General features: G+C 42.0%; 1 protein-coding gene across 1 annotated transcript; it reads right to left on the bottom strand.

The window, feature by feature from the left end:
- Nucleotides 1-1263: 1263 nt before the first annotated feature.
- On the bottom strand, nucleotides 1264-27204 carry NT5E (5'-nucleotidase ecto; the record flags this gene model as incomplete). Its single annotated transcript, XM_082276760.1, has 10 exons — nucleotides 1264-1421; nucleotides 3063-3263; nucleotides 4777-4922; nucleotides 5727-5839; nucleotides 8999-9150; nucleotides 10557-10754; nucleotides 15232-15420; nucleotides 20888-21110; nucleotides 25659-26510; nucleotides 27061-27204. The coding sequence occupies 10 exons, from the start codon at nucleotides 27202-27204 to the stop codon at nucleotides 1264-1266; spliced, it is 2376 nt and encodes a 791-aa protein (XP_082132886.1).

Genomic DNA, 27204 nt, shown 5'->3' on the forward strand with positions numbered 1-27204 from the left:
GGATGTGAAAATGAATGAGGTCTTGAAATTTCAACATACTGAATGTTTATCTTAATGCACCTTTTCCTTGAAATCTGCAGGTGCAGTGAATGGAAGAGGCAAGTAGCTTCAGTGTTGAAAAAGAGTGTAGTAAGCTTTCCAGAAAAACAGCAGGTTTATTCAGAACACTGAGAATCAGTTTAAAACAGCATTAAACAACTCTGAAATATGGTGACATCAAAATTCCCAGTGATCTTAGAAAAATAATGATTATTTTGCCCTCATTTTTAAGCAGTCATTTCTTGATAAAGCATCAGCAATGTACACTTAGCATTTAATCTGATTACATACTCATTAGCCTGTCTCTTACAACTATTTTTTTAAACACAGCCTTCCCCTAGAAGAGGTTTAATCACAGTTATCATAAAGCCAGGTTATGCTGTAAAAAGCCTCATTACCTGACTATTTCCCAAGGATGCTGAAAGTGCTGCAGGAGTCAATGCCTGTATCAGACATTTTCTTGGAATGTGACTAATACAGAATAAAGGCAGGAGTCCTGTGCTTTGTTCTTTGGAAGAGGTACAAAATTGAGCATATCTCTATGAAATACAGTCATAGATTGTGTTCTCACTCTAGATACAGTCCCCAAACTGATCATATTTAAGAGTGAAGAATACCAAATCTGTTAAAATTGATAAAAATTAAGTCAAGCTTTTATTGCATCCTTTATTAATGGAAAATATAAGTGTGATGTTCCTTTCTGAAAAGTAAAACAAAACCTTTTTAAAATTCCATATTAAATAGACCTCATGATTTTAATGGCACTGAGTTTAATCCATTCTTTCAGGCATTCGTGTAGGTGTGATAAATATGACTGAAAGCAAAGTAGAGAGATTGAGTACCTTAACCCTGAGTGGAGATCAAAGAAAGGAATATACATCTGTAATAAATCCATTTCTAGAAGCTTGTTTACATTGCTGGGATCAGGTTGTTAACTCACTATCTAAAGCAGCTAAAAGAATTTGACAATTTATAATACCCCCTTTCAGTCTGTCATTGTTTTATGATTGAGCAGTAACTATTCACTGGAACTTTGCTTCTTGAGACCTCAAGCCAAATTGCAGGTACCAAGAGCAGTCATGGGTTCTGCCCCCTTGCCTGATGGGGGCTGCTCGCTGCTGACATGCAGCAACTTCACTGCTCAGTCATTGTAAGGTGTAACAGAAGAGAACAGTTCTCTTTTCCCTTCATTAGTATCATCTCTCCTGTATTCCTCAAAAAAAATCAAGTGTGCAAGAATGTTACAGTGAACAATACAGAGATCAGGGTGAGACTTGCTTCGATAAAACTTCCAGAAGAAAATTTTATTCGACCTTCAACTGCTGGGTAAACTCTCTTCATTCTCTGGAGGTAGCGGGAAACAACCTCAATATCAGGTTCACCTAAACAAACAAACAAACAAACAAACAAATGTTTTCTGCATCTGCCAGGCTCTTAAACAAAATGTAAGAACTTGCCTAAATGCCAGTTTTAGCTCAAGAATCAAATTGTTTTCTATGGTTTGCCATTCTGAATCAGCACACATCATCTGCAGTGGTTTGTAGCCAGAATTTTTGGTAGCAACTTTTATTTTACAAACAAACACATTCTTTCAGTTTTGTCTGGCTTGTTTTGTTTTGAATTTAGAAAATACAATGATATTTTCTAGTCAGGTAGATTGAGATAGGCTCCTACCTGTTTGGGGTGTAGACCTGGCAAAGCTATCACTTACAGTTACGCTTTTTCAAATTTACTTTTTTTAGGAGGAGTTTCTAGTCTGGGCACTGCTTGTGTGCACACAAAGTATTATGTAGGTTTTCTACAGTGGGAGACCCTTTTCAGTCACTGCTGCCAACCATGCAACAAGCCCCTTCTGATCCAAGCTCTTACAATCCTAAAGTGTAACCCTCCATCTTAACAATAATTACAGTTTTACCCCTCTGTTGTACTGAAAGACTTTACCAGAGCCTTACAGGTTGTTCCCTTTAATTATTCCTAATGATTTTTCTCTCTGTGTTTACTTCTGCATACACAGATATTCCAGAGGCTGGAAACTACAGCCTCTCTAAATTTCCAGATGTAGGCTGAACTTGATTTAAAACACCAGTCGTACCTGTGAGAATCAATTTTAAAGTGAAACACCTGTAGAAACAAAAAGTTAGTCTGTAGCAAAAGTCCAAAAGGAAAATTTTTGAGGTAAAAGCATGCTTACAACTGTGCGCAAGCAGAACATACAAAATTGAAGTTCTGCAAAAATGTAGATGAGCTCCTACAAGATATTTTTAAAAACATACAGCACTATACCCCTTTTGTGTTTTCAGAAATAATGGATTTTAATCTCAAATTTTTTTCAAGTTTCCCTTCATCCTAAAAGATGGACAATGACAACTGTATGAACACAGAATTTCTAACACTTTGTGTGCAGCTTTAGAGGACCTTAAGCCAGCATTATGAAACACTTTGCACCTCTGTGGTGTGGTGTCTGTGGCACCCTGCATTCTCCTGCCTGCAGAACTCCTGAGGGACCCTGGTTTTGGCTGGGCAGGCTGATTCCCTCAGAGCAGGTTGGCATCTTTCCCCTCACCCTATGTTGCTTGCCTGAGCTGCATGTCCTTTAATATAGGTGATGATTATGTCTTTCCAAATACTTCTATACAGTGGAGATTTAAGGTCTGAAGAAAATGACACCTTTCTCTTTGCTGCATTGTTCAGTAATGAGTACAAGCGCAAGGCAGTATAAGATATACTCTCATGTTCTTTGCTGATTTTCTGGTTTACCACAATTTCAGAACTGCTTGCTGAGCACTGCTGAATTGATAAAAATGTTTCTCTTTGAAACTTTTGTGGTTTAACTGAAAAAGAATGGAGTTGCTGCCTACAACCAAATCTAGCAATCCAGACTGATCAGATTAGAAGCAAATTTAATTATTGAGTAAAGGCAAAAAGTCTGAGGTTTGTACTGTAGAAAGATCATTTAACTTTTGGGAATTGTTTGTCTGCTACTCTCTTAGTGCCCATACTTACCTGGACTCTATCCCCCTTACCTTTACTGTATCCCAGATTTTTGTCTTTCAGCATACTGTAGCCATCTCCTCCAAATAACATATAGGATGGCAGAGTCACGTTGTATATTTCATCCATCTGGAGTGGGACATAGGCTGGGACTCGGCAGGCTGTGCAAAGCACTTCTAAGCTAACAACTCTGCTTCCTGGGGCTCTGGAGAGATCATAGACCACGTGGATGCCTACAAAAATACACATTGGAATGCCACTTAGTACAGTGCATGTTGAATACACAGGGCCAGAAGCAGCATTCTCCCTCATCTTCAGTTGTTCTTTGCATTACTTCCTGTGACCAAGAGTTGTATCATTCTGAATTACACCAGTTAATGTCCTGTGTTCTTTGCACACTACTCAACTTTTATGCAAGAACATTCAAGAGGAGTAAGAATTGCTGACTGTTTTTAAGAATTGCACTGTCCCACCTCATTTACTTATCTGATTGCTCTCATCACTACTCCACAGAAGGAAATTACTAGTCATGGGACTGGAATACTGCAAGATAAAAATACCTCCCCTTATTTCTGTAGTCACATGCTTTCTCATTCCCCTGGCCTGCTGGCTGAAATGACTTTTTTTAAGGCCAGCCAGCCAGCCTAACTTGGTAGCTATTCTGGATAATAGGCACTGTCCTGAAAAAGGAAAGCCAGACCAGGGTTGTACACTGCAGTTTCTCCACACTGTAGGAGAAGCAGCACTTCTCATTGTGAGCCTTCCTTGATCAAGGCCAGGAGAGAGCCACGCCCCTGGCTTGGCCAAGATCTGCAGATGAGGAAGCCACCAAGCTTGTTCAAAGCACGGAGGTTCTTCCAATCTTGGCACTCTTCCTGCTCTGGATCTTCCATCCTGAACCCTTTTACAGAGCTACTGGTTGTCTTCTTTTTCTGCAAGAAGGCAGCAAGCAGAGCTTGTTCCTGTTTTACCTTAGAGGTACCTAAGAACGTGGTAACTTACTGGTGAAAGTGCGAGGCATGGATTGTGTCTGTGGCATGTGAGGGATCACATTGTTGGGGTCTGTGGGAGGAGAGGCATGGAGGGAGGGAATGCATCAGCCCCTGCCCTTGAAGTTTAGCTCTTCTGCTAACGAAACAATACAATCTGCACTATATGACAGAGAGACCAGGAATAAACATAACTGTAGCCTACTGCACATCTGGATAAACATATAGGCAGCTGCAATTAAAGATATGAATAGATTTTTAATATTAACTGTTCATCCATAAAATACTTAGAAAGTCACTGAAGCAATTCCATAGCCCACTTGGACAAACTCTAAAGCTGTCATCAATCATTAGAGAATTGCACAAAATTATTCTGATAAACTGAAATTCAGCACATCTATCCAGTTTGGCATTTCAGGTAGGCTGCCAGTTAAGAACTAAAACCTGAAGTTTGTTGTAGCTATTTCTGAGTTACAGCTAATTGCAGTGTTCAACTGATGCCATTACGGGTTCGGGAAGGGTGGGAACACTGTCTCTGCTGAAGGGAACGGCGATAGCCTGTGTGCTGCAGTGGCTCAGGCAAACATACATATTATCAGGGATAAACAGCGTCTGCTGGCTGGCATGTGAGAGGCACAGGGTGAGGATGTATGGCTAGCTTGGCATTCCATCCTTAAAAGAAGGCTTCCAGTGTAATAAGGCCAATAGGAGGGATGACTGTTTTGGAACACAGAGAAGAGGAAAGAAGAAAATGTACCTCCAACCTGCAGCAGCTCTCCACTTCCTCTTCCATATCTCCTCACACTGTGCTCAAAAGCTTCTTTCAGCGTGGAGCCTTTTAATGTCACCATATCAAAACGACCTCCAAATGGCAAAACAGACAGCAAATCTTCCACAGTAATGCTACCTGGGGGAAAGAGACTTTGTTCACTTCTTGATTTTGTTTTTGGGGTTTTTTTTTTTGCTGTTGTTGTTTACAGAATTATTTTAGGATTGTTTAACATCAGTTTTTGACAAGGATCATGGAAAATACAGTTTAAGAAAATGAGGGCTGGTAGAGGTGAGAATCACATATTTTGTCCCAAAGAACCTGCATCTTTTATCGTCCAGAAAGTATCAAGACCAATAAATCAGAATTTGATGTAACTGCATGTATTGCTATCCAAACAATAGCAAAAGCTACTAAAAGACATGACAAACCACCAACCTAAGATGAAGAAACACAGCTATTCATACTACGTCAGGCAATTTTTGCAGCTGATTTACTCCTAGTCCTACAGAAAGATTTAGCCAAACTGAGAAAGCTGTTTGTTTTCAAGTTGCATTTATGTGGTATCAGGAAAATAAAAACTAAAACCTTAGCATTCAGAAAAACCCAGAATTTACTTACTCTACAGCAGATTACAGAAGGCTCACAGCGACCATAGCGGATGACCCTGTACAGCAGGAGACCTTTCTTTGTTCCAAGGCAGCAAGGAGAGAGGGAAATTATAAAAAGCATTGTGTACAAACAATGCTAGAGACTTCTATCAATGTCAGCCTGAGTGCAGTTGTGCTCAAATGATGGATAACCATTTGAGAAAGTTTGAAATCGCTTGTAAACATTGTGCAAACCCCATCAAAATAAGCCCACACCTAACTGTGTTCAGGCTGGCATAACTTGATTCCTTCTTCCTGATAAAGTTGTTATTCAGCTGGTAATTTTACGTACCATTAGTGGTCTGCTCATCAATGGGTGACCGTATCCCACCTCCATTCAGGATGCACATTGAAACATGGTTCCACGTCTTTTTATCCGGACGCCCGACATTCTCATAAAGCTACCAAAGGAAAATGTTTAAACAGATTTTATCGTCACTTATTACAGGCTCTGGAAATTTACACCAAATACAATCTGAGACTGAAAGGAGACAGAAAGGTTTTGGGGTTTTTTGACATTCTCTTCAGCCCCATTGTAAAATACTTAGTTATTAAAAAACCCAAGCAAGTATTACACTTTTTAAAATTCTTAACATGAAAAATATTTGCCTTTTACTGTAATGAACTCTTGGACTCTGCCCTAGTCTGTGTGTCTATGGCATGGCCAAGGCAGGCCACCGAAACAAAGGAAAGGTGATTTTTGATTTCAATGACTGTGATAAAGACAAACAATTTAAGCATATTTGGAGAACCAGGAAGTGAAGAGGACCTTAAATATTTTTGTTCATTAAAATCACTTTGGGAAAGCATAAATTAATAATGTTGCAGGGAATTAAGTTTTTTTCAGCTTCTCTGTGGTTTGTTTTAAATATTTGGAATGGTCTTGGCTAACAAGAAAGATGTAGAACAGTGGAAGAACAGGAAACAGACATACTAGATCAGAAAGTCTACTCTGCACAGCAGTGTGTCCTCAGCAGTTCAGTGGCGAGGCTCTGACAAAATGCAAGGACAGGATACTATTTGCTTGTGACATCCTTATAGTAGTAAAGACAATGGAGACCAGCTATTTATTGGTTACATAAGGACAGTAAGTCTCCAGTGTTAATCCTCAGAAATAACTTAGTGGAACAGGAAAAGGCTGAGAAAATGACCTAGGATAATAGAAAGGATGAACTGGTTCCATACTGGAATGACTGTGGTCAGGACTCTTCACTCTTGCAGAGAGAGAAGTACCAGAAGCACTCGACAGAAGCCTATAAAATGAAGAAGGGCTTGTGGAGGCTGGGGAGGAATCTGTGTGTTTTCTCATTTCAAGAATGACAAAAAACCTAAAAAATTCAGAAAGGGGTGACCAGGATGGTCAAAGACACAGAAAAGCTTCTGTGAGAAGAGATAATAGAAGGAAATATTCGAGAAGGCTATAAAATCATGAGTGGTGTGAGGGTGGACAGGGAGTAAATATTCCAGTGCAAGAACCACTTGACTTCCAGCAGTTATGCAGGCAGTGGGCAGCAGCATGCTGCACACCAGCAAGACCAAGGTCTCTGCAGGGTGTGCAGGTCTGTGGTGGAAAGCCCCGCCACCAGCTGCTGGGAAGGCTGGAGGCCAGCAAAGGGCAGTGGAGCCACTCTGTGGAAGCTAATCCCTGCTGTCTCCCTCCCCTTCTCCCTCTCTCTCCCTGTTGTTCTTTCTTGCCCTCCCCACAAATTGCAGTTGAGCCAGTAAATGTCAAGAGACCACTTTTGCCATGGGGAATCCCTAAGCTGCAAGCTGGTGGAAGACATGGACAGATCTGAGTACAGCAACTCCACAGGCTTGTCCAGAAATATGCTGTTCCCCTACCATCCCCACTCTGTCATTCTTGAGACAAAACTTTGGTATGAATGATGCTGTCATCTGTTCCAGGTGGGTCACTGCTCTGCTGCACCCCTATGTGAAGTGTTTGTGACCTCTGACTTGCAGCTGTGTAAATGCTTTGTGCCTCCAGCTCAGTCATCGAAGTTATGCCCTGAGGCCAGATCCATGCTTAGGTTTGCAAATCATAATCAAAGGATTGCAACTTCCCAGCCCTGAGCTGAGGCAGCTTAAAAGAGGAGCTCACACAGTGCTGTTATCAATTTCACAGCCTTTTCACATCTGAGTCCCTTTAAAGTCCTTTGCAAAATTCTGTCTAGGCCTGTCAACCTTTTATTCTGTGATTTTGGGCTCCTGTTTGAGATGCATCACTGAACTCAATGGACCTCTGTTTTCACCCAGCACAAACATTCAGTCAGGCTTCTGCAGTTCTCAATCTCTCCGTTTCTCAGGACAACTCTAAATATTAAAGCTCATGGAACAGGCAGGTCTATTTTTTACCTTCATACCTCTGACCACGTGTCAGCACACCGAAAAGCAAGTATAGAACTGGCAAGGCAACGTGAAGAGAAATCTATGTATCTACTGATGACTGCAGGTGGCTATCTCGAGACATTGATTTAACTAAAATAGAAATTGATCCCCCTAAGACAAAATGTACAGCAAGAAAATCGACAGACTTCTGAGAGATTACAAGGTTACTTTCTGTAAGGTTGAAAAGTGCCAAAGCATTTGTTCACATTTTTTCAAATAAAGATATTAAGAAGTCTAGCAGAAAAAAAAAAAAGCATGCTGCAATTCTAGGAGAACTGTATGCAGAATTCCCAAACATTAATCTGATTAGGAAATTAGCCCATGAACTAAGAATTATTTTAAGGACTACAATAAGAGCAATAACATGGACTAGATAAATAGCTTTGGGGACATATCCAAGTGAAAACTCAGTATTATTGTCACTTAACTTTATGGGAAAGTTAATTTTCTGGAAACAGTCACATTAGTGAGTGTTTTTCCCTGAAACACTTAAATGAAATGGTGCTGCTGGAGAGCAGTAAAACTTAGAAGTTTAAAAACTGGAAGTGACTTCTTGTAAAAAGACTTTTCTGGAGTTACGTGACTGTTAAAGCCCAGTAGTGCCTGTCAGAACACAGCAGGGGCTGGTGGCTCCTTCTGGGCTGCGGTGTTCTGTGCTCAGCTGGGTGTCTGGCCTTTCCCACCCTCTCCTTGCTTCAGCTGGCACCTTCTGAGCCCTTCAGGGGGACAATTCTTGTCAGTAGCTTGACAGAAAATAACCCAGATTTGTTTTCTGTGCCAGTGAAGAGACAGCAAAGCCCAGTGAGTAATGAGAGGACAGAGGGTGGGTGCTGTGAGCAGGGGCCAGTTAGCAGGAGGGGGATGGGAGCTGAGCTCTCCTCGCTTGAGGAATGGGCTCTTAGATCAGACTGCCATAGCTCTTAAAAGTGCAGCCTCAAAGCAAGCTGTGAAAAAGCTGTCCTCTCTGTGAGGCTACGTACAAAGGATAAACTGCTCCCTACTCTCTGCAGCAACATTCCTTATAGCCTTGCTTCTGCCAGGTCTCTCTAGGGACACGCTGGATGCTGCACTTTTGAAAAGCAGGCACAGAGCCCATGTGCTGATAGTTTGGATCTGGATAGCTCTGGAGTAACCCTTAGATGTAATTGCCACCTGTGGTGGAAACATCTTACCACAGCATCACAAAGCAAATTTCCCATGTTACATTCCTGGAAACGGCATGCTTGACTTGTACCATTCAGGTAAACACTAGTTTTTCCAATCTCTTCAGAATAATTCCCCAGGTTTTCTCTCCATTTTTCCACTTCTTCCTTAATGTGCTCATCTGTAAAGTAATATAAAAGTGTAAAATAAGCATCATACATATCTCATATTAATGACACTTCAGTGAATACAAACCTTAGGGAAAAAAGCATTAGTGATTCTAAAAGGTTACACTTTTCCTAACAGTGTCTCAAGCAACACGGCAGCTATACTCACTTCAAAAAAAGCCTGTCATGGGAGAAGGCAGGACAGGACAATGAAGGGAATAAGCCAGTCCTGTGCCACATCAAGGTTATCTCCTCTCTACTTTTGCCCAGCCCTATTCTAACCTCTGACTGATGGGGTTTCTAGTACCTACCTTGACAGGTGAGAGAATTTTTAATATACAAGCAAGATTGGTCTTTGACATAATTTTTTCCCCTCTCTTTAATGTTGTGCTGAAAGTAAAACTAGCTCAAATATCAATGTCAAGGAATAAGCCCTTTATAGAAATTCTCTATGCAAATCTGTCTCTTGGGTGAAAACTTAATTATTTCAGAAAAAAACCCAAAGATACTTGCATATGCAGAGAGATGTCACAACTATTTTATATCAGCTATTAATTTTAATCAATTTTCCCCCACCTGTCAGCAAGAACATCATTTATAAAATTATACCACCAATGTATCTGAATTTTTATTTTTACTGACTTCAGAGAGAGAATGTAAAGTCTCTTTACATCATCTCACTACATTAATAGGTCACTTAGAATAACACAGTAAATATCTATGAACAAGTAATTTTTAAATGATTTGTTTTACAAATACTCAGGTAGAACCTAGAAAGTCTGATAAAAGCTCAGAACTTCATGCAGCAAGCACTGGAGAAGAAACAGAGATTAGAAAACCAGCCCTGGGTAATTACAAAACTGACAAAAAACCAGTTCACAGATCTCAGATGGAGTTACAAACAAAAAGTGACAGACTCTCCTCCTCCCACTTATTTAAATGTTTCAGAGTTAAAACTTGAACGCAGTTAGCACTGCATACAAGAACTCTTGGGTTTGTATATTATATTTGCACTTAGCAGAGTAGTTGGCAGGGTACTTCAAGTTTTTCCTGGAACATTTCCACTTTCCTGTATTGCTCTGAACTCTGGTCTGAAGAACCCAGCCTCTGGCAAAACCGTGTAAATTAGACCTCATCATCTTTTAAATCACAATTACGGGACTAGCTAAAGCAGGTTCTACAAAGTGGTAAGGTATTGTACCACCGAATTCTTACAAAACGACTTTCAGGGATTTTAAATAGATAAAAAACCACTCTGAATATGTACATATTCAACTGTAACACAGCCTGAACCCTACACAGAAGAGAACAGCAACCTCAGAAAGAAAGCTGAATTCTTATTCAGACCTTGTATTTAACATGACAAGACTTGAATTGTAGCAGAGTGCTGCAGGCAAACTCAAGCGCCTAGTCCACATACCTTCAGGAATACTGCTGTCCAGCAGAATGGGGTTTCCAACTGCTTCAACTACATTTCCTTTCTTGTCAAATGTAACATTTAAGTAACCAAGATATTTTCCATAAGCGTAAGCTTGTACAACTGGCACCTTCCTCCCATCATCTGAGTCAACCATGAATGGATACGGGCCAGCTGGCAGTTCAGTAGAGGGTGGGGTGCCTGCACAGAACAAACATGGAAAGTGGGTCTTCAGCTCATGTGAACTTCAAGGAATTCCTACAGTGACATTTGAAATGTTTCTCAGCCTTAAAAAACACAGATAGGATAGAAACAGCCATGACTATACTGGATGACAAGCACACATTTGGTTGCTCAGTTATCTCATAACAGACAATGTTGTTTTCAGCACACGAGCCCACATAACTACCACAGTGTTTTTTAAGTTATGACAGCACACTCCACCATGACATCACATCACAACAGCAACAAAACAACTTTTAATTCCAATTATGCAATCTAAACCCCTCAGTAATGCAAACATTCCAGCCACTGGATGAAAAGTTTATTGTTGAGCCTTCATACTACATTATTCTGCATTAGATAGAAAGTAAGAATCTTAGTAAATCATACATCAGACTTCTTGACCTGAAAGAGTCTAAAGTATTTTTACTGTTAATAAGCACATAGAATACCTACAGGCAGTACTGTGAATTTGTACATACAGCCAGCTGACTTTTTCTTTCACTGTACTAAACAGCCTCCAAAATTCCAGACAGGCTGCAAACTCTCTGCAAAACCAAACTTCATTAAGCATTGAAGCTGTGTAGTTATGGATTTAAAACTTACTATCGACCTGCGAAGTCTGAAAGGTGACTAGATGGAGGACTTGGAAACAGATTAAGGCAAGGCACTGGCAGAAAAAAAGAGATAGCTCAATTGGCATAGGCTACCACAAGATTTAGAAACCATACAGGACAGAAAGTGGCAAAGAAAACTGGAACTGCACAGCACAGCTCTTGCCTCAAGGGTACCAGCCTTCTCTGTGTCTCCTTGACATTATCTGCCTAGTGACAATATTATCTCAGTAGTATCTCTCCCGGCTGTTATTCCTGTCATTATTTCTACCCCACTGCCAGACCAAGGTTGGGTAGCTCCAAGAGCCATCATGTGCTGTGTGACAGAGCTCACTCAGAGCCTGCTCCTTACTCCTGTCCCAAAGGTGGTGCCATTTCCCATCCAGGTGCTGGGTGAGCGCTGGGATGCTGGTAAGGCAGGGGCACAGGGGAGCAGGTGCAAAGGACATGGATCCACAGGAAAGCAGGCTGTTCACTTCCACAGCTCACAGAACAACTTGTTTCCTTCCATTTACAGTTGTTTACAAAATATTAAATCCTAGGATAAGCAGCATGATAAATATTCCTTCTAGAACTCTGATATGATTCACGTTCCTCTCTAATCCCTCCTATTCTCCAGGGAGAAGAGCCACAACAAACTGCAAGCCGAACCAAACTTACCACAGAACTAGCTTTTCTACTTTCAGCCAGGCCAACAGAGTTCATTCCTTGGAGTGCCACTTAACTATTCATTTATTTGGGGAAGAATTTAAGAAATCCTGTAGCTAATGAGGGCTCTGCAGGATTTATGCATACAAAAGTGGCTTTGGGGTTTCTGAACTGAAAAAGGAATCAGTTTTGATTTCTTGCCCTTCTTTAGTCCTCAAATGAACAGAACATTAGAAAGTTATTCTTTCTAGGCATTATTCTGGTTTATATCAGCTGTGTGTGGTTAAATACTTGTCCAGAGTCTTACTCATTTCTTGCTTTCTAAAGAAATACTTTCTGATACTGATACTTTCTAATACTGATAATCCTTGTAGGATTAATTATCACTGTGACGTCTTTCCCTTGTAAGAGAGGTGTGTTCCTTCCAAAATGCAAAGACTATTCAGTGCATCTTACCCCAAAGAACACAGCACTAGAATTCATGATCAGTCAAGGCATGAGAAGCTGTTTCATTACAAATGCACAAACTCATACTGGGTGACTAAAGAACCTGTAACACTTTCCTATCCTCTTACCCTGTTTTAGCCAACACACTATATTTTCAGAACATCAGTTCTGATGAAAAACAGAAATTAAACTGCTCTAATCCAAAACTACCACTGCTGTTTGAATCAGTTCTACAAATCAAATGCACACCTGAACAAGTCAGGACAATATCTGCCTTATAACCTGTGGATAAACCAGAGATTGGCAAATGTCTTAGAGACAGGTTGGACTAGTCCAAAATGAAATCCTTACACTAAGATTTCTCTCATGGGCAGTATGTCTCTAAACCTCCGTGACAGACAGAACAGGCTGAACAGCTCTTACTTCTCCACTTAGACTGAGCTGAAACATTCTCCCAGATTCTGCTGCTAGTTATTGATTACACCTCTTGATTTGAGTGAGAGCTTATAAGCTCAATATATGCATCGAGACATGCACTAAGACATTTCAAATCAGATGTTTTACTCTGCAGTGAAATCACCTCCCCAGATGCAGCTATTTCTCTGTGAATGTTGACTGATAGCTTTGACTCAACATGACATGGTTCACAAATGCACTCATGGTGCTCCTGAATGGGTGAGTACATGCTTCACAGCACTTGGGATAAAAATTATATGCTCAGACCCCATTCCGTCAGAAACCATATTTTGACTAAATAGGTATTTTTGGTGTATCTCCCCCAGATATGATTCTTTTTAAATTTTTCTCACCTTGCCAGTATTAATAAAAAAAGTAAGACAGTCTTGTTTTATCAAAACAGTAGAGCCCTTGGAATAGCAACCAGAACTCATTCCCAGCTGAGATCTTTAACCCAAAGGCTGCAGATTCTCATACTGTGTGCACTCTCTGGCCTTGTGAATCTTGGACAGCTTCAAATGGGGTGGGGTGGAACAGCTTGACATAGTCTAGTCTGACAGCAGGCTACTCTCTGGGATGACAAGAGGTGTGCTTGTGAACTCCTACAGATTTAGACAGGATGTGAACTCAGATGTGTCAGCTCCTGCAGCACTTCACATCATGATTCCAAATTGTGACAAGTGGCACCTCTTTGGATCACACCCAATAAAGTATTCTGACTACTATAGCTACCACTATGAGGCACAAGCTCTCTACAGGCACTGACCGACAATGTGCAAAAGAATATGGATTCCACTGTGTAAACACCCACAGTGAATGCACACTTTGAATATGGAATCCATCCTTGTTTTTCCCCATCTCAAAAATAATTCAATAAAATTGCAGGCTGCACCCCAAGACAAGAGCAAGGTCTCTGTGGGATGTGCAGGTTGTGTAGGGCAGTGTTGGAATGCCCTGCTAGAGGCTGTTGTGGAAGGTGAAGGTAGCCAAGAGGAGATGGAGCCAGTAAATATCAAGACACCACTTCTGGCTTGGGGAGTCCCTGAGCTGCAAGCTGGTGGGAAACACGGGCAGATCTGAGTAAAGTGTCTCCACAGGCTAATCCCCCTCAACCAGTCCCCTCAGTCACTTAGACATGTGGTATTGGGATGGTCTGTCCTGTTGTTTGTTCCAGCTTGGCTACTTCTCTGCTGCACCTCTATGCAAAGTGTTTGTGAGCTCTGACTTGTAGGTAGGTGTGTAAATGCTTTGTGCTTCCAGTTTAGTCATCAAAGTTACTCCCTGAGGCCAAATTCAAGAGATATTCTGATCTGCTCAGTGTATAACTGTGGCATGCAATTGTTTCTTTTTAACAAGTGAGATAACAAAAGGTAAGAGTCCAGATAAGACAAAAAAGGTGTGAGAAAGAGAGGAGATGAATAGGGAGAGGAGGGGATGATGGACAGTGCAAACCTTTTAAGTGGTTAAGTTCCTAGGGTACATAATGTTATCCCTGTGACTAGGGCACATGGGAAATTTTTCTGAAAATTACAGGAAGTTCCCATTATAGTCTCAACCAGTTGTTAAAGTTTCTGCTAAATTTAAAGAACTTTAAAAATTCAATCAAACAGAACAAAAAACCAGTCTCTCTTTTACTTGTGTCCTTACACTCTGGGGAAGGTAACAGCATTGGAGAAGCTGCTGATGGTAAGTGTTGCCTAAAGTAGCACTAGTGCAGGAGAAATCAGATCAGCAATGTTTATCTCTTGAACGACATCTGCCTCTAGCGAAAAGAAGAATAAAGTCAGAGATTAAAAGAGGGATTGAAATAAACAGATGAAACTTGGGGAAAGTATTTTCATGGCAGGCTAAATGGAGACCTAAAGAATCAGATTACAGAGAAAATCAACACCGGTAGCAGTTTTGAAGTATTCTATGGCTGATTTTTCAGGTTAAGTCACATACATGTTTAAAAGTAGACAACTAATTTACTCCTTTATAGGCACGAGCTTGAAAGAGGTACAGTATGTTTAGCAGTGATTTACCAGTGTTACTACTTTTGTTCCTCTTCTCCACTTAGTATAGACCACCTGGAACATCCAGCATTATGGAACCTCTTAGTGAGTCACAGTACTTGGTGTGCACAGTCTATTTTGAATTGGTTTCTTCCACGGAAGTTATGGACACATACCAGCTATGAACCCAGCTGAGTGCAGCCAGCAGTAAACTATATTGGTGAAAGCTCTCTGAGTTTAAAGACAAACAGTTTCAGCTTAGTTTTAGAAGCAATATTTTAGTAGGAAGTAAAATACCTGTATAGAGAAACGTATTTGTATGTCCTCCAATCACAACATCCACTCCTTTCACTTTCTGGGCAATATTTTTGTCCACGGTAAAACCAGAATGTCCTAGTGCAATTATTTTGTTCACTCCCATAGCAGTAAGTTTATTCACTTGCAGTTGCAATGCTTCAATTTCATCTTCAAAGATCATATTATCCCCTTAAAAAAAAAAAAAAAAAAATTACTTACAAAGTACCTTAATTGGTAGTTTAAAAAAAAGGTAGTTGGTATCAGATACCAGTCTGTGTAATTAACAGAACTTTGAATGGCAGAGCCTTTCAAATATCCTTAGCTGGTTCAAGCTCTTGATCTGAGCTGATGTTCTTCAGTCTCTCAGGAGCACCAGTGTGCTTAGACTAATAAAACATTTCTGCAACAAGCTGTATGTACTTGCCTAGATTAAATAAGTAATAATTCCATTTAAAAATTCAGTGACACCAACTGTAGGATCAAAAATTGAATGGCTTTTATTATTTAACTAGAGAAAGGAAATGAAATGCGTCAGTGTTTGCATCTAAACACTTGTATTCTATTACAAAGGTTTTTTCTTCCCAAACTGCATTTCTTTGAGACCTTCTATCTTCTCCCAGGTTAAATCTCTCTTTCTTTTTACTCCACACTCATCTTGTTCTTTCCTTTGTCTCCCCTCCCAAAGGCTTTAAACAGCAGCTTCTTCAAAGTCCCCCACCAAACTCTGAATTGCCTTTTTATGTTAATTATCTCACCTAATGTGAGCCACTCTCAGTCATACCAATACAGCACAGCACACATGTGAGATACCGTCCTGAAACAACAGCATGAGGAACGGAAAGTCTGGAAAGGAGAAACCTTTTCTGGACAAGAATGTTGGGAAACTGACCATCTTTCTGCAAATTTTCTGTGCCTGCAGAAATTACTCTAATGTGACAAACAGTTACATGAGCACTAGAATAACAGGCGTTCTTATCCTGGGCACGGCGGTTCGGGTTGCACAAAAGGACTTCCTATGTAAGAGGCTAATTTCTCTAACAAAGTTTTAAGAATAGAGTTTAAGGATAGATTCAACCAACCATAAACTTGGACCTTCTGGTGAAGACAACTGAGTAACTTTTCTACCAACTCCTCCTCTACCTAATTCCTTTCCTTCCTGCAGAGTTTTTTGATCAAACCATTTTGAAATATGCCTTTAAAGTAGAAAGATTTCATAACAAAGGGAGGAGTGAAACGAATTCACAATCCACTGCAAAATGTTTCAGGAAATGAGGAGGAAGCTGCTACAATGGAAGAGATAAAAGGGGTTACATAAATTGGTTCACCGCCACACCCATTGAATAGTTCTGTTTGTGCCAGAGGGAATCTCTGTGCTGCACGTTGCAGAGTGAATTGTTCAGTGCATCCCCACATTATCTTCCTGTGGACCTTTTCTCAGAATCAAGTCAAAAGTTAATTGAGGTTGGAAGAGACCTCCCAGAGCCATGTAGTCCAAAACCCACTCAAAGCAGGAACTGAAAGCCAAATGAGGATGCTCAGGATCTAGTCTGAGCAAGCTGAAATTCCAGCCTCTCTGGGAAACCTGTTTAATGGCTTAACCATGCTTACCATGACAAATTTTTTCATTACGTCCCCCCATAATTTCCTGTGGTACTGCTTGAGCCCATTGTTTCTTGTCCTTTCTCTTCCCCTCTGGGAAGTGTCTGCCACTGTCTTCTCTATAAACTCCCTTACACCAGTGGAAGACTGCTGAAGGGAGCCACTGGCTTCAGCCCCTCTTTGTACATCCTTGCGTTTGACAGCAGCTGGGCCTGATGCAGAGCTGCTGGAAGAAAGGGAAGTGTAAGAAACGATCCCTGAGCGCAGGCTCTTCACGTGCTCCTCTCAGCACCATGGACCAGCTGCATCCCACGGTGTGGGGACCAGTTCTGCAAAGAGAGCTGAGCTCTTGAAACAAAGAGAAGGAACAGGCCACTGACGAGCTGTGCCACCATGCAGATGCCTGTGGGCTAACTTCTCCCATGGCATGTAGCCAGGTGGCCCATGACAACCAAATGCTCCCCATCAGCACCAGCTCTGGTGTCCCTCTACACCACTGCAGCCTACAAATGCACCACACATTGAAGACATATTATTATTAATCTTCAGCCCACAGAATCATAGAATCTTTTAGGCTGGAAAATGCCTCAAAGTTCGTAGAGTCCAACCATTAACCCCACACTGCCAAGTCCACCACTAAAACAGTGTCGCTAAGTGCCACATCTACACCTCCAGGGATAGTGACTCCAGCACTTCCCTAGGCAGTCTGTTCCAGTGCTTGGCAACCCTTTCCAAGGAGAACTCTTTCCTAAAATCCAATGTAAACCTCCCCTGGCAGAACTTTGGGGGCATTTCCTCTTGACCTGTCAGTTGTTACTTAGGACAAGGATGCTGTTCCCCACCTTGCTACACCCTTCTTTCAGGCAGTTGTAGAGAAAAGGCATTAAACCAAACCAACCTACTTTCATAATGAAGGGAAAAACAAAGCCTGTCCCATGCAGGTAAGCCCATCCCCCTCCTGACTGTTATGTCAGGACAGGCAGACACCAGAGCTCAGATGGGTCATCCCACTGCCAACCCACCCACCCACTGATCTCCTGCTGTCTACCTTGCCCTCACAAAGGGAATTCTGCTTGGGGCTGCAGGGGCTTCTCGCACCCCTTTCTCCATGGCCTAGTCATGGCATTGCACACAGCTTTGCATCCTAGTCACCTGAGTAGTTGTAACTGAGATGAAATGGGCCAGCAGGTTTGAAAGTTATGCAGTGGGGAACTGTAAGAGCACTGACAAAGTGTTCAATTCTGTAAGAAACCAGGCAAAAAGCAATAAACTGCGTAGCACTCATCTGTGCATTTTTCAAAACAATCTGAATCAAAATGGCCAACTTACTGCTCTTGTCAGTATTTCACTTCTCTTTCAAGGTATTAAGCTGATGTAGCATACTATTCTCTTTTTAGATGAGGTAGAGTTTCAGAAAAAACATTCAAACTGCTACAACTAAACAAGGAAAAAGAACTGGCTGCCTGCTAAAAATATGGTGCAAGATAGCCAGAATAAAGTGGAATAAATACAATTTAAAATTCCATTTTAGAAAACTCTGCCAAGTTGACAGTTTTAGTAAATATTTTGCTGCCTGTAGGGTTACAGAGTAAGTAGGTTTGGGTTTACACTTTATACAAAAATACAATGGACCAAACAACACTACAGAACTAAAGCAAGTGGGCTGGAACCACCATAGAGCAGAAAGAGGGCCTTGTGATTATCAGTTCCAAGCAAATACACAGATAACTGTGTCTATGTGCCAAGTTATGAGCAACTCTTGCAGGACATGGAAAAATCCGCTGAGCACTCAGCTGAGACAGCTGTACATAGCAAAACAGAGAACTCCAGAAAAACTGCCAATCTATAATGTGGCCCATCTGGCTGTAATCTATAAATGTGTTCCCCATCCCTATGGTTTCCAAACAGCGACATCAACAGTACTTTCAGCAGAGATTAGTTGGTCCTTCCCAGTGGAAACACTGAGATTTAAGGACTTTATACTCTTTTCGAGTCTGTTGATAACCTTTTTCAAGCAGACTATGAAAAGTATGAGTTGTAATTTCATAGTTGGGTGGAAGTTATTCAGATTTAATAATGGAAGAAATCACACTCACAAAATACTTCCACAGAAGGCAGTAATGTAGGAATTCGTGTTTCAGCATTCTCAAGCTTCCTGTTTGCCTTGAGAATGCCCTAGGAGTGTAGAGCATGCCAAAGCACACAGAGGCAGAGAAAACAGAATCGTCTGGAAGAAATGTGTAGAGATAAGCAAGGTGCTGAAAATTTGCAAGGTCCCTTATTAATTGAAAATAAGGACGAGGTTGATAATTATTTAGCCACCAACCCATGTCTGCCATGATTTTACCAGTCTGAAGGATTGCTAGGTCATGGGCAAAATATAGTCACTGAATTATATTAACGTGTCCTGAGCTCACATTTCCAAAGCTTCCAAATGTTCCTCCACATGCTGAGAAGGCAAAGCAGAAAACTGTAGAAACGCTGACCACTATAAATGTTGCTGTTAGAATTTGCTCTGCTTTTTGCTCAGTTACACTGTGGGATATAATTCCTTAGGGGTGTTTCAGCTCCATCTATGGAGCTAACAAGACTTGCCTTTTAACACTGCTTTTTTTTTTTAGCTGTGGTCTCTTACAATGTCTCAGCATACTGAGGCATTGGATATGATGTCTAAATGTTATTGGAAATGTATTCAAATGCTTCATAGAATCTCTCCAACACTATCTGGATTTTAACCTGGTGTATTTATTTGCAAGCAAGTTACTTTGATGATCTCACTGCCCCAACACAGGTGTTTGGAAGAAGAGCAGCAACAGATTTTATTAATCCCTAATGGAGGACAACAGTGACGGTCCTTATTCAAACGTAACATGACATCAGATGATATCTACCCTCACGTCCTCAGGCACAGGTAAAATTCTACTGCCTACACAAAATACAGATCAATTTTCTTTTCTGTTGGGGGAAAAAAAAGACAGGAATCCAAAACCACATCACTGCAAAATAGAAGTGAGATCAATAAGTTTATTCAGACCTCAGATGTCCATTTCTAGACAGGTTAAACATATAGCACTGGAATTAAAAAACACAGAAGGAATAGTTTTATATTCTAATACTTCCTCAAAGTATTGAATATTCCTCTTGTGAGGAAAACAATGCACTATTTCTGTATTACTAAGCAATACAAAGGGAAATAATAATATGAAGTCCCTTTTCAATGTTTTAAACTAGTGTTTTAAACTAGTGCTTAGAGCATCTGTAACTGCAAAACCCAGGGAAGAAACTCTGGTTTTGTCACATGTGGCCTGAGCTCTGAGCGGGCAGTGACTCATATCTCCTACAGCTGATTTAAATGTGTTTCTCATTCTAGTAGACCATTTTATTTTACTAAAACAACCAAACCCAAACAAAACCCTCATCAAACCAAACCTCCTGAAATGCTGGAAAAAATAGTCTGAAATTGAGAAGCCTTTTTCCTCATCAATTCTAATTTTACTCATGAATGAAGCAACTGTGGTAAAAGCTGAATGGGTGTTCCTTCTGTAGTGCAATTTCTGCAAATACTTTGAGAGGCCAAAACTATCTTGGGCAACTTTTGCTTCAAAAACAAGTATGAACCTCTCCTTGTTTTTTGGCATGGAGACATCCAAGAACAAAATTTCAACACACAGAGAAATGTCACGCTTCATGCTAGAGACAAGTTGTATTCATGTTTTAACTTTTGTTTAAATGGATAAATAACAATAAAGTAACATGGAATATAACTTAAAAAACCCAGGCAAGAATAAAAATCCCAACAACCTCTGAGCTCTTCTGCAATCTCACTGACTTTCTGATAGTCTTAAATATGGTCCAGGTCTGTATGAAAATGGGCTGTAATGTTAGCAAGACTTTTTAAGGTTAAAAATCAGGCAAAGTTGAGTAGTAAAAGTAAATACTGATAAAACAACAGACTTCCCACTTTTCAGCTGAAAATATTCATCGTTGGATTTAAAAGAGTAGGCAAGTAACAAAATAGTAACAAAAGACATAAACTTACATAGTAAAGAAAACATACCTGGCTGTGAAAGAAAAGAAGTTTCCTTTGTAGTATAGCCAACAATTCCAACTGATTCTGAGTCAAAATGAACTATTTTAAAAGGATGAACATACTTCATCATTTCATTTCCTAATGTAGTTCGCCCTTTAATATTTGCACTCAGGACTGTAAAATTTGCATTTTTAAGAAGAGGATCCAATAATCCACTCACACCTTCATCAAACTCATGGTTACCCAAAGCCTGTGAAAAGCAAGAAGAAAATATGAGACCCTGCCTCAAATATTCACTGTAAATAGACTTATATGCATAGTATGTTTGAGAAAACAAAGTCTATGTTCTATGAAAGAAAACCCTAACTTGTCTAAACCAACACATTCCTGTTTCTCATGAACACAGAAGTGGTTGGGTTATTTTTCTTTTTACATGTAGGTTTTCGTTTTTCAGACTCTCTTATGTGAATACAGATGTGAAAGTCAAAATCCAAAACCTAACTGTTTGTGACTGTGTACCAGATCAAAACCCACTCATTTTACATCCTGTAGCTCTAAAAAAGAGGATTAACAATAACCACAAAGGAAAACATATATTTTGTGTATGGAAAATACATTGTTTAAATACTAAAGAAAATGCTTAATATCAACGACAATATTTGTTATCTTTAAATAAAAAGCGCATTTTAAGAGCTTTGTGCTTGGACTACAGTTTTAAAAACATACTTATTTTGCATTTAGTAAAGATTTTTCTGTGCTTTAAGATGCAGCAAGAAAATACAATTTTCTATCCATCATTGATATCATTACCTGCCTATTTAACATTACCTAATGTTTATCAGCTAGAGAGAATCCCCTCAGACCATCCATAGTGGGTGTGTGCACACAGGCGGGTGCACACTCAGCGCTGTGAAGCATCAAGACTGCCACACGAAATGTGCAGTCCAGTTTATTTATTAGCAAGGTAATACCAGCCAGATGATGAATGTTTGGTTTTTCCAGGCTGGTTAAGCAGAAAATGGACTTACCTGAAGGAAAATTTCTCCTACTTGCCCATTTTTCATGCTCAGCCTGTGTTGCCACACACCTGTGCCTGAAAGTTTGGCGATAAGCCAGCAAAACCTCCACAGGTGACATGCAAGGACTTTGTAGCATATTTAAGTGTTAGGGAAGGAAAAGATGTATCCACAGAAACACAATACTTGTGTAACCTGGTACATAATAAGTTCATACGAGGTTTTAGGTTGCAGCTGAGAAAAGCACATAAGAGGTATTAAAGCCAATGGGCCAACTCTTCCAGGCAAAAGTGTGCTCTTAATTTCATTCTGAGATTAAGTGGGGAAGGCTGCATTCATCATCTCAGAAGGCTTATATATCCTTCTGTTCTACTTAAACGACCCACACACCCAGCTGTGCTTGCTCCAACTTTTATTCTCCAAATGGATGTATTAACCCTGGTCATGTTCCAAACCAAGCAGGACCTTGAAGCCACCACAGGCATGGGAGCTCAGTATTTTCAATTAATTGATTAGCAGTGTCTTTCTCTTGGGACAGACAAAGACTCCCGACTCCTTTTATCCTCACAGGCAAGTAGTCAATGGCTCTGGAAATTTCAGGATATCAGCACTAACTTGCATTGGAAATCATCTGCTCCTGCTGACACCAGTAAGAACACTACTCATACCCTTGGAAAAGAGCCAAATTGTTTGCATGCTGCTGCAGCACTTTTCCAAAAGAACCAAGAACTATCTCTGAAAGAATCCTGACTTGGGAAGACACAATGCACTCCAACTATGTTCCACTTCTAACTGTATTCTAATTGCAATCTAATTTGCTGTAAGAAAAAATACTAATAAAGAAAAAAAAATTACATTCATTTTGATGCTGTCTGGATGTTCTGAAAAGATGTCTGTGGAGTGGTAGAGTATATCAGAATGGTAACAAGCTTTTTCCTCTTGGCTGGTGCACATGCCTTCTGTTCCTCCTAAATATGCAATTAAACCCCAATAAAAAAGGCTGCAAATGAATTAAGAAATTGAATTGGGTGTAACCGCCACCAGCTTGTTGGGGAAAAAACCAAAACCATAACCCAACCAACCAGTTAGGAAAGCTTGTTTCTTTTGGCTTTGCATCTTGCATTTGGATTATTTCATGTCCATTAGGACACTAACTTTAATCAAAACTTTTCCCATGGTGTGGGTGGTTACAGAGTCGTTCATGAGAAATCACTGGTGGCTAATAATACAGTTTTATTTTTGATGTAAGGGAGGGGAGATGTGGACCATTTTGGGTTCCTAATACTCTGCCTAACTACCCTTACACCCAGAGCTCCTAGGACTCTGTACCTGTGCAATATCCCTTCACCAAATCTGAATCCGTTGGCCAGCATAAGTGTAAGTCACAAGGGGGAATAAACAGAATATTCAGGCACACAGCATGTGATTATATAATCCTCTTTTTCACAAGGAGCAAGTCTAAAAATATTTCAAAATCAGGATACAAATTAACAGAAGGATGCAACTTAAAAGTAAAGCCAGAAAACTTCCATCATCCCTCCAAATACTGTCTTTGAGGTATGTAACTTGGATTTCAGTCTTAATTACACCAGACAAAAAGGCTGGTGCCATGAAAAATTTCGGAAGGCAATGAAAACAGGAGAAAACAGACTGGAGGTGATAGCAAGTATAAATGAGAAAAAGGTAAACTTAAAAAAAGAAATTTCTCCTATTTGTGGAGCAAACCTCTAATGCTTCCAGACTGTCCTAAATCCTCCTATGGCTCCTGCCCGCATCCTGTAACAACTTTAATGACTCATGCTCCCTCCATCCTGTTTGTAATCCTAGTCCTGTAGCTCACTTCTAAACATTTCAATAATCCCCACCCCTTCTGTCAGGGATGTGACTTCCCAAATATTGCTTAAAGAAACACTAGCTCACCCTTCTCAGTGCGGCTCTTACCTTGCTCCCTGTGCCCCCATCCAGCCACCATCCCCACTGCACGGCCCCCCATGGTCCACAGACAGAAGAATAGAAACAGATGCTTCAGCCCTGCCTAACACTCAGCAACTGTTCCTCAGGCTCTTTGGTAGCAGAGCAAGACTGAGAAGCTACAGAACGTTTAGCGCCTATCCTGTCACCTTCTATTCAAATTATAATAAGCAGCACCTCCACAGAGAACAAGTGGTTGACTACTTCACCTAAGGCATTCACGTCTGGCACAAGCCTCTGGCTATCTGGTATGGGGTGGGTTTATTTTTAAAGCTTATTCTGATGAAAAAGCTCATGGTGTCTCCAAAAACAGGTGCTTCCTCCATAACATGTTTCTAAGACTGAACACTACTTCAACACTGCCTGAAAAAATTTCTTCTCGTGATATGATCAGGAACTGTGCATGCTCGCAGGCTGCCCATGAACCAGTTACACCAGCAAGCACAAGTCTGAAAAATGACAGACAGCAGAAAACTTTGTGAAGAAAGGAAGGAAAAACGACCTCAAGCTATTTCTGCACTTCAGAATCCCAAAGTGCTCCCCAGCTCTCAGTGAGGATGAGTCCTGAGTGCACACACTCCTCTCCCTCACCATTGGGAGAAACGAGCCTGTTAATGTTAGTTTCACAATTAGAAAACCGTTCACTAGGGCATGTGAAGAGGGAACAGTATCCTCCACAGACCTCTCGGTCTGGTGTTTAGCCTAAGAAAGTGCACTGGGACATGGCTTTCCCTTCCACAGCTGTTCTGAGGCAGAGGGAATACACAGGTGAAATAATTTTCACCTGGAAAGGAAAGCACAGTCCTTTCCAGACAAAGCAAAAGAGATGAAGACAGAGGATGTGATATGCCCAGAAGATTTTCCCCTCAAACTGTCAATTGGGATGAAATAAATATCCAAAACAGCAACTAAATATCCAAATAGATAAATAAATATCCAAAACTCTCAAAACGGCAGTTATGCTCAAACATAATATTAATCTCTCTCCTTTCTAAGGTTTTACACAAGAAAAATAAGCCACTGCCCCGAGACAAAAGATTTCAGGACATGGAGTGACATCCCCCAATCTCAGCCACAAATTCTACCTTCCTCTCATCACTTCGACGACCAAAAGAGACAGAGTAAAGGTGCAGGGTTAGCACAGTATTAGAGACCGTCCTTACTAATGTGCTGTTTCAGTCTCTGGGCTGTTTGTACACAGCCCCTTATATTCAGTCATGACCGCAGCTCTGACGGGACTGGACACAACCAGGGTGGCATAGATGAAAACTAAAAACCTCTACCCTTAGAAATAGCACTAACAGCGTGTGCCACCTGTCCCCTTCCCGCAGGACTGAGGCAGGACAGGCTGCGAGCCTCAGGCAGAGTTAACTCTGTCTCAGGCCAGACTCTTCGGCCGGCTTTTTCTGGGGTGATTTCCATGGCTTGCCAACACCCCTCCAATAGAGCTCGTCCAGCCCCTTGCCCGCCCCCAGCCCCTGCATCTCCCAAGGAGAGCTCTTCCATTGCATCACTCTGTGTAGCCTTGCCATCATCTCCCGGTTTCTGGCTGCCCGTGGGGCGGCCAGCTCAAGACTTAATTCGGCCGGTAGCCCGCCACCCAGCACATCACCTCCCCTGTGCTCGCCTGCCTTCCAGCTACCTTTGGCCACGGTTTTAGCATTACCTACAGCCTTTTCTTATGCAGCTTTACGCACTGAAGGAGGCGGCAATGCGAAAGACCGGCAGCGGGCGAGGAAAGGCAAGAACAGACCCAGCACCCAAGGGGAGAGAGGGAGGGAGGGGTAGCCTCTTTCCCCGGCCTGCTTTACCATGGCATCGTAGCGCAGGAGGTTCATGAAGTGGACCGCCTCCCGGCCCTTGAAGCGGGAGAACCACACGGTGCCCTGGTACTGGTCCCCGGCGTCCAGCAGCAGCACGTTGCGGTGCGCGGCCCGCTCCGCCGCCACCCGCGCCGCTCTCCGCGCCACGCCGCCGAAGCATCCCGGCTCTCCCGCCGCGCAGCGCCGCGGGCCCGCGCCCTGCGCCTCCACCCGCGCGTGCACGTCGTTGGTGTGCAGCAGGGTCAGCCGCAGCTCCGCCGCCTCCGCCGCGCACAGCCACAGCGACAGCCACGGCCACAGCCACGGCCACAGCCCCCCCATCCCGCGGGGGCTGCGCGCCGCTCCGCCGGGCCGCGCAAGGGGTGGCTGCGGCACGGGAGGAGGGCCGGGGAGCGGGGCGGGGAGCGGGCGAGGCACCGGGAACACCGCGCAGCGTGCGCGCCGCCCCGGAGAGCCTCCGGCTGCGACCCGTCCGCAGCCAGGCACGGGCTGCCCGCTGGGCGCGGCCGCCGCAGGTGCTCCGCAGCTGCTGGGCGTGGGCAAGGAGGGCTCGAGGCGGCCGCCCGGGGCTGCGGGCTGTGGGCTGTGTCCTTGCCGCGCCTCGCTGCTCACTCGCTGCTCGCCCGTCCTCAGGGCTCTTCGAGCCCCAGGTAATGTCCTGCGCCCGCGCACGTCCCAGTCCCCGCTGTCCCACCGGTGTCCTTCACCCGAAGACAGCTGCTGTCGGGTTGGAGAAGAGCTTTCAGCTGGCTGCTGGAGGTCAAACGGGATGAAAATCCAGCCAGCAGGGAAAGGACAAACTCCAGTGCTCACAGGAAGCCTTGGTGAATGTTTAGTACGCTGAAAAGAGTTTCCAAGCCTTCACATGGAAATGTTTGCCTCTCTCCTCCTCTTTCTCCAATGATGCTTAAAATAAAAACTGCTATTTCATCCATAAAAAGAGTTACACTACTTTAAGAGTTGATTTAATTATAGCTCTAGTGGTTTTAGTGTAGATTCATGAATAGCTTTCAAGATTTTCCCTCCGTAGCTAAATGCAAAGCTCTTAGTTGTGGTTTGGCAAATGCACGGCGAGGGGAAAACCTGCCAATGCCTTAAATAAACAGCTTGTTAGGAGTACAGCATGGGGTGACCATCTCTTGGGTAAATCAGACTGACTGGGGGTGCCACCTGCTCCTCTAAGTCATGTCCACCTCCTCTTCCACTATTAAACAACAAAATTATCTGGAAAACGAAATTTTTTTCAAGTTGAAGTGCTGTCACTTCCATACACTTCCTTGAATCTTCTGGACAATCACACATTGTAAGTTGTGACCAGCAGGTCACTTTTTCCCTTAAAAACAGAAGCTTTCCCACTGTGCAGAGAAGTGGTGGTTTCTTACAGCATTACAGAAGCTGCTGTCTCCTTTCTGCTGGATGATGTCATGCCCCAGTTTCCTGGGCACCCGAAGTCCACGGAATGGAATCTGAACTCATTTGGTTTGTTTGTTTCCTCAGATGGCTGGAAAGTGAATGAACCTGTATTTTCTTCCAT

The sequence above is a fragment of the Coloeus monedula genome (assembly GCF_965178545.1).
Source record: "Coloeus monedula genome assembly, chromosome: 2".
Taxonomy (NCBI): Eukaryota; Metazoa; Chordata; class Aves; order Passeriformes; family Corvidae; genus Coloeus; species Coloeus monedula.